The sequence below is a fragment of the Lacerta agilis genome, chromosome 8 (assembly GCF_009819535.1).
Source record: "Lacerta agilis isolate rLacAgi1 chromosome 8, rLacAgi1.pri, whole genome shotgun sequence".
NCBI lineage: Eukaryota > Metazoa > Chordata > Lepidosauria > Squamata > Lacertidae > Lacerta > Lacerta agilis.
In genome coordinates this window covers 717,073-730,563 of record NC_046319.1, presented here as the reverse complement: position 1 = coordinate 730,563, position 13,491 = coordinate 717,073, and the positions used below count along the sequence as shown (strand labels likewise).

The window sequence follows — 13,491 nt, the reverse complement described above, 5'->3', positions numbered from 1 at the left end:
GCCGCTTCGCTTCCTTTTTTCTCCCCTTTCGGCGCTGAAAGAAGCCGAAAGGGAAGGGGGGGAGCAAAGCGGGTGCTCTCAAGTGCCTGCTATGTTTCTTTCTTTTTTCCTGGGGGCGTGGCGTCGCGCTGCGAACGTGCGTCATGACGCATGCACACGTCACGATGCCCCGCCCCCAGGGGTGCCTCTTGGCTTCCCGCCCCGGGCAGCCAAGGGGCTAGGAACGCCCCTGTGGTGTTTCCTGCTTGGCAGGGGGTTGGACTGGATGGCCCTTGTGGTCTCTTCCAACTATATGATTCTATGATTCTATATCTCTCTGTCTTGTGATCCTGATATCAGATTTATGTCCATTTATCCTTTGGTGTAGGTTTTGGCCTGTTTGTCCAATATAGAGAGCTGAAGGGCACTGTTGGCATTTGATGGCATACACAATGTTAGAAGATGAGCAATTAAATAGTCCTGAGATGGTATGTTTGATAACACCATTACTGGCCCCAACAACATCATACATGACAAAGCTTTCTTTAGCCATCTCACCCCTTGCTTTTTCCTTTAAGACTAATTGCAGTCGTTAACAGCCATCAACAGGTTTTCCACACCTATCAACAGGTTTTCCACACCCATTCCCAACACCCTTCTGAGTAATACCCCTCCTCACTCTCTCGCTATATATAAGGGTCTGGTGACTTCTGTTTCAGTGTATGCACACAAAAGCTCATACCAAGAACAAACTTAGTTGGTCTCTAAGGTGCTACTGGAAGGAACTTTTTATTTTTTATTTTGTTGTGATTATGATGTTGAAGATGATTATTTAATACAGCACTATAAATGCACACTGCACTTTATTGAGTTGCAAGGGCAGAAAGAAACGTTTCTGCCCAAAGGACATTGCAATCTAAGTCAGCCTTCCTCAACCCGGTGCCTCCAACTGTCCCCAGCTACGGCAGTACAGCCAATGGTCAGGGATGATTGGAGTTGTGGTTCAGAACACCTGGAGGGCACCAGGTTGGGGGAGTCTGAGTGTAGCAGCTCATGCTGCCATCCTAGTTATCCTTCTTCAAACGTTAAATCTCCCTGCACTCTCTGGGAATTACTCCCAGGCAAGGGCACCTAGAACTGCTGCCCAAGAGGCTGAGCTATGAACCAGGTTGTCCCTAGATCAAATCTCTCCTTTCCCTCAAACTCAGCAGGTGATCTTAAGCAAATGGCTGGCTCTCGCCTGCAGTTCATCTGAGATATGGAGACCATATGCTGGCCTGCCTTATCGGGGCATCGTAAGGCAGCCTTCACCAACCTGGTGCCCTCCAGGTGTTTTGCGCTACAACTTCCAGCAGCCTCAGCCAGCAGGGATTGATGCCTGGGTGAGCCAGAGCAGTTCATGCAGTCAGCCTCCTTTGTTTATTCTCAGAACAACCTTGTGAGGCAGGTTAGGAAGAGAGAGGCTGGTCCACCATCACCCAGTAAGGATTTGAGGCTGAGCAGATAGATCTCCCTTGTCAGAGCCCAGCCTCCCTCGACCTGGTGCTCTCCAAATGTTTTGGGCTACAACTCCCATCATCCACAGCCATAGAATACTGGAGCTGATGGGAATTGTAGTCCTAGAGCACCAGGTTGAGGAAGGCAGCTGTACACATTCTTGCAAGATAATGTCTTTACGCCTTAGTTCACAGAAGGAAACATGATGCCCTCACGGTCTTTCAACATTCCAAAGGTGTCCTATAAGTGATGAATAGGTATTACAGCTATAATATTAAATTTGGAGGTAGTGGAGTTTGTTTCACATGGGCAAATGGGGCCCTCCCCCACCATTTGGGGCAGGTCCATGCTCCAGAACAAGAGATCAAGGGCTGTGCCCCGTGGGAAGGCACTCCAGGCATCTGGGGCCGGAAGGGAGAGCGGGCGGACTTTCCAAGGGCCGGTGGGCATCACTTGAGGCTGCAGGAGACTGTCTAAAAGTGCTGCACTTAATTTTTGCAGATTATCCGGAAGGTGGTGCGGCGGCTAGAAACGGACGGGACGGGCGACGCACGGCAGCACGAAGAGGTGATTATGGAAGGCTCCCTGCAGGAGCCTTATGCGCTGGAAGCCCAGGTTGGCTGCTTCCTGGCACGTGCCCCTTGGCAGCAGGAGAGTGCAGGCAGCAAGGTACCCAAGCCCCATGGGCCTCCCAGCCCCAGGGCTCCAGCTGCGTCCTCCTCTCTGTCGCCTGTCCCCTGCTCTTCCTCTCCCCCCTCCACACCCTTTGCTCTTGCCTGGCGCAGCAGGACCCTCTCCTTCTGCCCATGCCAGGCACTTTGCTGCACGGGTCACCTGCCGCTATCTGACTCTCCTTCTCCTTGTGTCTCTCCACCCGTCCGTCCGTCCGTCCGTCCGTCTGCCATCCCCCTCGTGGGTTTCTCTGTGACCGTTTGCCGCTTTCCTGTCTCTCGCTGCCGTTTACCCAGGAGGAGGCTCAAGGGAGTGTCTCAAGATCGGAGCTTCTCGGGGGCAGGATGGGGGCTCAGATAGTGAAACGAGCCAGCCTGAAAAGGGGGAAGCAGTGACACCCCTCACCCCCCACCCCTCGAGTGGCCTCTTTGGAGGTAAACACCCCTTTGTTCTTACTAGCAGCTGGGGGGGGCGGTGGCCGTGTGTCAGCTGTGGTAGCACCTGGCAGTTTCCCTTGGAGTCCCTCTCCTTTGCCTGCACAGTGGTACCTCGGTTTGAGAACAGTCCAGTTTAAGAATGATTCGGTTTTTGAACTCAGCAAAACCGGAAATAGTTTGAGAACTTTACCTCGGTCTAAGAACGGAAGGCCTCATTAGGGAAAGCGCGCCTCGGTTTAAGAACGGTTTTGGTTTAAGAACGGACTTCCGGAATGATGGATTAAGTTCGTAAACCGAGGTACCACTGTATATTATTATTATTATTATTATTATTATTATTATTATTATTATTATTATTTATTTCAACTTGTATCCCACCCTTCCAAAAGAGCCCAGGGCAACAAACACATTAATGCTAATAACAAATTTCAAAGAATTATAAACAGAGGGGTTTTTTTGTTTTTTTTTAAGGCCTCAGGGTAAACCTTTCAGCTATCTAATCCCTGGAATATTTTTGATTCCTCCTGAAAGTGAATGAGTTTCTGGGCCCAATTCCAAGTACTGGTACTGACTGATAAAGCCATACACAGCTCAGGACCGTAACACCTCTTTCCATGCAAACCAACCCGGACCCTGCGCTTGTCAGCCAAAACCCTCCTTCGAGTGCCCCTCCACGTGAGGCCCGGAGGGTGGTAACAAGAGAACGGGCCTCTTCTGCAGTGTGGAATGCTCTCCCCAGGGAGGCCCGCCTGGTGCCATAATTGCATGTCTTTAGGCACCAGGCAAACTCTTCTCCCAGGCCATCAGCCATTAAACTGTTGCTGTGGGGATTTTTATTTTATTATTTTTATTATGCTATGTAAAACATGTTTTTAAATGTTGTACACCGCCCTGGGATTTTTGGATATAAGGCATAATAATAATAATAATAATAATAATAATAATAATAATGACAACAGCAAAAGTACATTAGACATACTGGCAGCGACCATTTTATGTACGTCCAATTGACAGGCTCGTCACTGGCCCACGCAAAATGGTTGTTCCCTGTACAACAAGGGATAAAGGGAAAGGACAAGATGTAGCATGTAAATAATGCCATGCTAGATGCTTAACAGGCAAAAGGCTGCTGGAATGAAAATGTCTGCAGCAGGCAGGGAAGGGCAGTCCGAGAGGAGGCCACTCAGCCATGCATCTTGTCTCTTGATACCAACAGGCATGGCAGAATTGTGCTGCCGTTTCACAGCTGCAAAAGGAACAAGGCTATTTTCACTGCATGCTAGGAAAGTAAAGCATTCAGGACACAGAAGTCCCACGTGCAGCGCGAGAAAACGGCCTCTTTGCACCTGCCCTGGGCCATGCCTGCCTGAGCAGATGACCTTGGGCCAGTTGCCACCTCTCTCTGCTACCTCTCTCAGAGGGGTTCTGAGCATGTTTTCCAGGGTAAATGTAGGAATGAATGCAGGCGAGACCATGACACACGTTTGCATACTCAAAAGCCCTCTTCAGGTGTTCATTTAAAAACAAACAAACAAACAAACAAACATGTGAGGTGGAAGAGAATTCCATTTCATCCACATTTTTCAGCCACATGAACTAATTTGTATCTTCTGGACTAATACACTGACCAGACCATCATTGTCCTTCAGATTTTGCCCTCCTGTGAATTTAGCGCAATAAGCATCCCAAAAAGCATTTTTAATAGATGCAGATTTTAGGATGAAGCACATTTAGAAATGTGTACATTGAATTAAATTAGTATTGATATATGTACTTTGTGATAATATAGATATTTGACTATCTGTTTAAATGCAACATTTTGTATCGATATTTATTTATTTATTTATTTATTTATTTATTTATTTATAAATGAGTTTTTTTGCAGAAAAACAAAAAACAAAATACACATACATATATACAAAAGAAAACAAATTAGAAACACTTAGAAAACCATAACAATATCGCTACACTTCAGTTGACAAAAGACATGACATATTCTTTGACTTCCAATTCACCTCCTCGTGTATTTTACGCATCATTTACCCTTTCGCACTTTCTGTTATATCCATTCCTTATCTATGATTCTCTACATTTCTCAATTTTTCTTTTTTCCTCCAAGATTCAGTCAAATCCTGTCAAAAGGTTCAAGTTTCCACATTGCTCTTTTATATATTCTTTAAATACCGTTAGTTTTTTATTTACTCTTTGGTTTGAATTTCCTCTTATTCTTCCCATCATTTTAGCTAGTCCTAAATACTCTGTCATCTTTACCTGCCAGTCTAATTTTGTAGGAATTAATTCTCCCTTCCAGTTTTTTGCTATAAGAATTCTAGCTGCCCTTGTTGCATACATACAGATTCTTCTACATTTTTTTGGAATTTCATTGGACATAATACCTGACAGGAAGATCTCTGGTTGTTGTTTTTTTGACGGAGAGTTTAAAGATTTTTTAAAGTTCGTTATATATTGTCTCCCAAAAATCTCATATCTTCGCACAGTCCCACCATATGTGCACTATTGTACCTTCAGTTTTTTTACATTTCCAGCGAACACTTGGTTTTTTTTATACATCTTAGCTAGTTTGACTGGAGTTAGGTACCAACGATAGAACATTTTCAACACATTTTGTTTTAAATTATAACATGTGGTGAATTTTATATCTTCTTTCCAGAATCTATACCACTCATTCATATAAATGTTATGACCAAGGTCCATTGCCCAACGGACCATCACCAATTTTACCTCTTTCTCCTTATCTTCCCAGTCAAGGAGGAGTTCGTATATTTTAGATAGCTATTTCCCTCTTGGTTAGATTAAATTTTCCTCTAATTTGGATTTCTCTGTGGAGAAGCCCTTTTGTTTATCTTTACTGAATCTCTCGTTGAGTTGGAAATATTGAAACCAATCAGCTAGTTGAGAACGAATCTCTTCAAACTTCCTTAAACTCAGTTTATTTTCCTTTTCCTCCAGTAGCAGTTTATAGGTTTCCCATTCCCCCTTCTTGTTTTTCTTTTTTGACTGAAAGGGCTTCAATAGGGGAAAACCACAAGGGGGTTCTGGGCTCCAGTAAATACTTATATTTGATCCAGACTTTATATGGGGATTTTCTGATCAAATGTGCACTTTGTGCACTTTCACGTTATCATATGCCATGTAGGCGTGCCAATCAAAGTGGTTGTCAAACACCTCTGGGTCTAATAAGTCCATATCCTGGAGTACTATCCATTCACGGATCCATGCAAGACAGGCTGCATCATGATATAACTTAAGATCGGGTAAGGAGACCTCCCCTTTGTTAGCTCTATTAGCAATTAATGTTTAATCCTGGGTTTTCCCCCCCCCCATTCCATATAAACCTCGATATTTCTCGTTGCCAGTCTTTAAAGCAGTTCATCCCACCCAACACCGGTATGGCTCGAAACAAAAAAATCATTCTGGGCAAAACATTCATTTTAATGGTCCAGCTCGGCAAATGCCCTTTTATCTCATTCCAGGTTTTCACATAATTATCTTGGCAAAGATCCATACATTTTGACGTTAGCAGAATTTCTAAGTATTTGACTCTTTTTTATCTCCAACCCCGTGATCTTTTTGAATCTCATTTTTTCCCTCTGTTCCCATGTTTTTGACTAACAGGTTTTTTATGATTTATTTTAAACCCGGCCACCTGTCCAAATTCATTTAGCACTTCTATCACTTTAAGTAAACTTTCTTTGGGATTTTCGGTAGTAATAATAAGGTCATCCACGTAAGCTCTCAATTTATAGGATTTCGTTCCCACCACTATTCCCTTTATATTTTCGTTCTTCCTTATTTTCTTATTTAAGATTTCCAACACCAGAATAAACAGCAAAGGCCACAGGGGGCACTCCTGTCTTGTTCCCCTCTCTATTTCACAACTTTCTGAAATGTTTCCATTAATTATCAATCTCGCACGTTGTTTGTAATATATCACCTCTATTCCTCTCACGAACAGCTCTCCAAATCCAATTAACTTAATTTGCTTCTTCATAAAACTCCAGGAGATGTTATCAAATGCCAGTGTGGTGCAGTGGTTAAGAGTGGTAGACTCATAATCTGGTGAACCGGGTTCGCATCTCCGCTCCTCCACATACAGCTGCTGGGTGACCTTAGGTTAGTCACACTTCTCTGAAGTCTCTCAGCCCCACTCACCTCACAGAGTATTTGTTGTGGGGGAGGAAGAGAAAGGAGAATGTTAGCCGCTTTGAGACTCCTTAGAGAAGTGATAAAGCGGGATATCAAATCCAAACTCCTCTTCTTCTTCTTCTTCTTCTTCTTCTTCTTCTTTCTTCTTTCTTCTTTCTTCTTCTTCTTCTTCCTTCTCGGCATCGACCAACATCAGAGCTGTAGGTTTGTCACTTCTGAATTCCAAATATTCCAGTATATCAGTAATGTTTCGTATATTATTTTGTATTCGTTGGCCAGGCAAAAAGCCTGCCTGGTTTTTGTGTATTATGTCTTTCAAAATGATTTTTTATCTTACTGCCAGAATATCTGCAAAGAGTTTGTAGTCATAGTTAAGAAGGGAAATAGGTCTGTAATTGGTGGTGAGTTGAAGGTCCATTCCCTCCTTTGCTATAAGTGTAATGTATGCCTCTGACCATGAATCTGGAGCTTTTCCTTTACTTAGAATTTCATTCATTAGATTTTTTAATGGCATCGATATAAGGTCCTCCAATCTCTTATAATAACCCACGGATAGGCCATCCGGACCCAGTGATTTCCCGATTTTTGCTTTTTGGATCGCGGCTTGGATCTCTCTCATTGTAATGGGCTATTGAGTATATTCATCTTTTCCTCTGATAGTTTCGGCAAATTGTTTTGTTTTAGAAATTCCTCGATTTTATCTTGATTTTCTGTACCTTTTTGATACAATCCTTCTAAAATCTCACAAAGCTTTTAGAAATCTCTTTAGTGTCTTCAATTAGTTTCTCTCCTACTCTCAATCTGTTTATCATTCTCTCACTCTGGTTTTTCTTCAGTTGCCATGCAAGCAGTTTACCGGGTTTATTTGCGAATTTGAAATTCCTGTGTTTCATTGTTTTAATTTTCCACTTGTTCTCCTGTTCGATAATGCGAATTGAGTTTGTAATAATTTAATATCCTGTTTTGTATCAAATTTTAAGAGATTACTGTATAATTGGAGCAGAACAGACTTATGAATCAGCATGTACAGAATTGACACAGACCAGAAATGAACTCATCTGTCCAGCGCTACTTACATCAGTGGCATTATACAAAAGAGACCAGGGACGGAGCTGTGAGCCTCTCCAGTTCAGTATCTCCCCATTTCCTCCCTTTCAGGCCTCTGCGAAAATCCAAAGTGGGGAACGTCCTCCCTGCATTAAACCTCTGATTGTGCAGGGTATAAAATCATAAGGGGGGCCGTGATGTGTAAATCAGGTCTTTAGCTTCCAAATTCATGCAAAGACGGGGAACCAGGCGGTGCCAGGCGGTGGGGCTTTCAGAACATTCCACACTCTTGCACACACTGACTTGTGCAACAACAATGGCATGAATAAACAGGACACCTGAAGAGGACAGAAACATGCTCTAAATGACTGGGCTTGGCACTCTGTATAAGAAACAGATATGGGGAACTCAAAGCCTGGACATTTAAAATAGCAGAGGGCTTGGAGGGATGTTATTTGCTCTCCATTTAGCCCTCCGGGCCATTTCAGCCTGCCCTATGCATAAGGTCATATAGGACATCACATGGGATGATAGGTGAAAACCTCACTCAGCCAAAAGGGAGCCTGCAGACACCACCAGGCAGTTGATTGGCGGCTCCTGCAAAGGGCTGCATGAGGAGCCTCACAAGAGCAGGCAATCAACTGCCTTATGGAGAGCCTGGCAAAGTTCTCTGCAGGACGCATGGGGGAGGAAGGACCAAAGGTCGCCTGACCTCGATTGACGGGCGGCAGCCCTGCCCACCCATCAAACTCCTCCCCACCACGACCCAAGGGGCTGGGGGAATCATGATCCAGCTCACCCGCCAGATCTAGTTCCTCTCCCTGATGTATATGGTGTGTGGGTGTGTGTGTATATATATATATAATCATAGAACAGTAGAGTTGGAAGGGACCCCAAGTGTCATCTAGTCCAACCCCTGCAATGCAGGAGTCTCAACTTAAGCATCCATGACAGTCTTACTGTCTGTTCACAACTTGCCAAAGTCTGGCTAAGGTGCAGCCTCTGTGTCTTTTTTTTTTTTAATATTATTATTGTCAAGTTTGGCAGAGGAACATTTTTCCTACTCTGGTGGGAGAAGCCATATCTGCTAAAACTCCTTCCTTTATGCAAGGGCTGAAAGTGTGAGCCTTCTGCCTTCATGCAATCTGGCAATCCTTGGAAGGGCCTGGTTAGCAACTTCTGTGGCAGGACTGACCTGTGGCTCCTTCCGGTCTCTGATGCAACAGAAGCTACATCGGTTGAGCTTCTGCCTGCTGAGCAGATCTGAAGGCTGCCAGGAGTGGGGGAGCACTTTCTTGGTTGTGCAGAAGGGCCGTGCAAGAGGGCAAAATGTTCCCAGGGCTTGTGGCGCTATAGCGAGAGAAGCCTCAGCCACCCAAATCCTCCTCCCTCCCTACTTGCTCTTCAAGCTGGCAACCCTCCTAGATGTGTTCCCCCCTGGGCCTGTCTGTGCCTGCTTGTGCCACTGTCTCTCTGCGTTGTTCTCGCAGCTGCTTGCTTCTGCCTTCTGCTGGGAGCCCAAAGTCCGCGCACTTCAACAGGGCTTGTCCTGAGCAGCACAAGGCTGTTCTCGTCTGCCTCTGGGTGGGAGAGAAATAGGGACAGGAAGGCCCCCTCTTGCCTTGCAAGACCTTGAGTGCTGTCGCCAACCTTCACTATAGAATCATAGTCATAGAACTGAAGAGTTAGAAGGGTCCTCTAACCCAACCCCCTGCAAAGAGGGAGGCAGAGATGGAGAGAGGGAGAGAGAGAGAGAGAGAGAGAGAGAGAGAGAGAGAGAGAGAGAGAGCGGCTTTCGCATGCTCATATGGCATTGGTGTCACCTGGCAAAACCTGAGTTTCTGCAGGTGTTGTTGGACTAACGCTGCCAACATCCCTGGCCATTGACAATGTTCCATGAGGCTGGTAGCATAGGAGCCAACTCCTGGGGGGCGAGGTCCCTTCAGCCCCCCCCCCCCCCGCAAAATATTTGAGGGGGCTGGACCCCCCAAGGCTGATAGGCATTGCCATTCAAATGGTGTGCATGCATTACGTCTTGTGATTGATTTTGCAGGACGGTGTTTCCCTACACACACACTCCTGCAATATTTTATTCCACTTGGCACCCTTGGCTGGTAGGAGCTGGACTCCCACAACATCTGGAGGGCCACAGGATTTGCAGAAGTATAGGAAGCCTCCATGGAAAGTGCAGTCATCCTTAAGGACTAGAAACTTGGCATCCAGGAGCTGTTTCTCCTTTTTGCAGTTGTAGGATAATAAGAAATGCCAGTGCATGAATTATTAGAGAGTGGGTAAGCCCCTGAAGGAAATCCACAGGCCTTACCCTCTGACCAATTTTAGCCAAATTGTGCCCCCTGCTGGCGTTATTGTAACAATAGCTGGGAGGCTGGGCCCCGAGCTGGAGTATTGAGCATCCAAAGAGCTTTCCCCTAAGTCTGACTGGCTCCTCTTCAGAGTCATCAGATGCTTCCAAACTTCACGTAAATTTGGCCACAAGGTGAGGGTATTCTTAGAAGGAATTAAAATTTGCCTTCTTCAGAAGCCTTTGCTCTTGCAGAAAACCTTCACGTTTGCCTTGTGCTTTGTTTTAGGCAAAATTTAGCAGAAACTTCACCTAAGGCCCTTCCTGTGGGCTGTGGCAATGGCAAGGTGGAGGCCTCCTTACGCCGCCATTTCCCCCCATGTTGAACCAGCTGAACTGTCAGGATCCCCCTACCCACTCACCCAAATCACCCTGGGAAGTGCTTTATATGAGACTTTGAGTTACCGTTCTCTGGAGAGAGTGGGAATGAGCCCTGACACTACTGGCCTTAGGGTGGGCGCAGGTGGGTGTGCTGTGTTCGAAGTGCAGGGGCAGAGATCCTTCTGTCTGCACTGAAGTCCCGGAGCCAAGAGGAGGCGCTGGCGGAGGTGCTCTGCTGTGGCCTTGGCATGTTTCTAACCTGAGCTTCCTGTCTCCTTTTTCCTCTTTCCACCAGGGCTTCACCTCGACACCAATCCACTGACCTCCACCTCCCCCTTGTGCCCCCACGATGGCCAGGCGAGCGGAGCCACAAGCTCACTGGGGCAGGGCTGGCTCTCCATGACTCTTTAGGTTACATGGCATGATTTCTGTAAGAGACCTAACTTTACTGTCTTATTCGCATGACCGACCGACTGCAGACGCATGAGCTACAGTTCTTCCTCCTGACCTAAAGCCCGGACCGAGGAGGGGAAGCCGTGCGATGGTGCCTACTTCCCGGAGCCCTCTTCTGACGCAGCAGCGCCTCGGCCTCCGGGGGAAGGAGTCAGCGGGATGGGACTCGGCGGCCCATCCACCCTTGCTCAGCCCTCCCTCGTGCCCAGCGTGGGCTTTCGGTCCAGGTTTGCAGGCCTGGGAGATGGGAAGCAGAGCAGGGCTGCCCGGGGGCAGGGAAACCCCACCCCCCGGCTGTTCTTGCCCAGTTCGGGTGGAAAAGCACGGCCTGGACAGTGGCTCAAACTTTGTGTATACGATGCAAACAGATACCTACTATGCAAACACAAATAGGGACGTTCGGCAGGATCGCATTGGCACGGCTGCCTGAGAAGCCTCCACGGGCTGCCAGCCCTCGGCGGGATGGAGGCAGGGAGTGTAAGGATGGTGCCAGGCAGAGCAGATCTCCCAGGCTCATAACTGTCTCTCTCTCTCTTTTGCAAAGACACACACACACATTTGGGGGGCGGGGTGAGCGGTGGGTGGAAGAAGAGGGGGGAAGGAAGGGCTAGTGCATGAGCCTCTGCCAATCCACTTGTGCCAGGCCCACGGGCACCAAACACTCGGGCTGAAAGAGCGCAGCGTCCTGCTTGCGTCCGATGCCCGGCTCCACCCAGCACAATCTGTCGCTCAGGAGAGGTGCAGAGCTACATTGCAACCTTACCTGCGCTTCTATACCAGGGAGGACCTGCAAAGGCCTCCCAACTCAGCACAGACGTGGCATCTGCCAAAGTTTCCCGGACCACTCCTAGCTGGGGAGTAGCTGAATCTCTCTTCCGCCCACCCCCCCAACCCACTTACACACTCCCACACCAAGTTCCATGATGAATAAAGGGAAGAGCAAAGCACCCTGGGCTTTTTTTCCTGCCAGAGGATGCTCTACTGCAGCCAGGCCTGGCTGCCCCCCCTGCCCCCGCCCCTTGGTGCTTGGGGAATCCTCCCCCTCCCCCGGCCACTTCTTCCAGCCAAGCCAGAAGCCTGGGACTCCTTCCTTGAGCAATAGGTCGTTCCTTTTTAGAGGCATTTGCTCTGGGATTCCAAAAAGGGGAGGGGGAGTTGTTGGTGGGGAGTTATGCTGGCTGGTTGCCATGTGACTCCCCCCCCCGCCCCCCGCTTCAGTCTTTGGACCCAGAAGAGATGCCAAGGGGCACCTGCTTCCTGAGAAATGCACAAGTTCAGCTCTTCCCCCCAGGGACCCACCTTTCCAGGCCTTCGGTGCTGGTGCTGCCAACCCATACGCAGCTGCTGCTGCTGCCACCAGCAGCCCTGGGGGCATTGACACCCCCCCCCCAAGCAATCTGGGGCTGGCCAGCATGTGGGTCCCACTCACAAGGGGATGAGTGCACAAGGGGCAGGGTGATGGGGTGAGGGAAGGGAAGCTGGGGAAAGACCCAAAAATGTGGTCTAGGCATCTCCACAGAAAGTATCAAGAGCTGCCCCAGTGACAACCATGCAAAGTACACACAGCAACCCAACCTCCCCCCCCACGCCGCCACCTTCATGCAACACATGCCCTGTATGCCCGCCCACCCCAAATTGCTGACACAGCCTTTGCCATAGACTCTAGCATGGGGCCCCCCATGCTTTGGCCTCCTGTAGTGCGTAGGAAAATGAGCTGCGAACTGTGCCCCCCCTCGCCTGCCTGCGGGGCGACGCTTTGCTAGTAGGAGCTGTAGGGGAGGGTGATGCCTAGAGAATGCTGCCGTCTGCACTCTAGATGCTTTTTAGAAGTTTATGAGATTACTTTTAGTTTCTTTTTTATTGTTATGGGAATTTTTGAGCCTTTTGGCTCCTCCTCCTCCTCCTCCCCTCCCTACCTCCATCCCTCACCCCTGATGTATAGACCATCCTCCCTTGTCCACCTGCTACCAGAATCCAAGTTAATAAAGAAACCAACACCACTTTGTGCTGCCTCTGCTTCTGTCTCTTCTTCCTCTCGCTTGCTAAGAGGAGCGCCAGAAATCCAGCTCTGGCCTGAAGTCTCCTGGTTTGCCTGCCCCCCTCCAGGTGGCAGTTGGGGGGCTTGGATCTCCAGGTGGGCGAGAGCGCCTTCAATAAGAATAGTAAAACAGCCACAAGACTCTGCCTGCAGCTTGCAGCAGGAGCTGGCTTCACATTATAGCATCAACCCTTGGGGAAGCAGGGGGGCCTTCCGACTCCCCTGCTTCCAGGGTCCAGCATGACATCATCAGGTCTCATTGCTGGGCCCAGAAATCTCAGGGTCTGGAATACTCCTGACCTGGCAGCTCTACTTACTAACTTGACTTCTCTCTTTATTTGTAAAATAGTTTAGATATCAAGGAGGTGGTAAACAGGGTATCAAAGGAAATATTGAATATGGAGATTTGCAAGGACTGCTGTAGTTTTGCCAGTTTACATCTAAGGAAGGGGGAGAAGTTTGATGCTGTTAACATTTAAAGGCAACTGTCATCATTTGCCCTTTCTGAAACAATACGC

The 13,491-nt window shown here is 47.7% G+C and overlaps 1 protein-coding gene across 1 annotated transcript in view; it reads left to right on the top strand.

Moving 5' to 3' along the window:
• ANK1 (ankyrin 1) overlaps positions 1-12,938 on the top strand; it is a 177,323-nt gene extending 164,385 nt beyond the window's left edge. Inside the window, 2 exon segments of the mRNA XM_033158987.1 lie at positions 1,978-2,145; positions 10,778-12,938. Coding sequence (XP_033014878.1) covers positions 1,978-2,145; positions 10,778-10,804 — 195 coding nt within the window. The 3' untranslated portion in view covers positions 10,805-12,938.
• Positions 12,939-13,491: the final 553 nt, after the last annotated feature.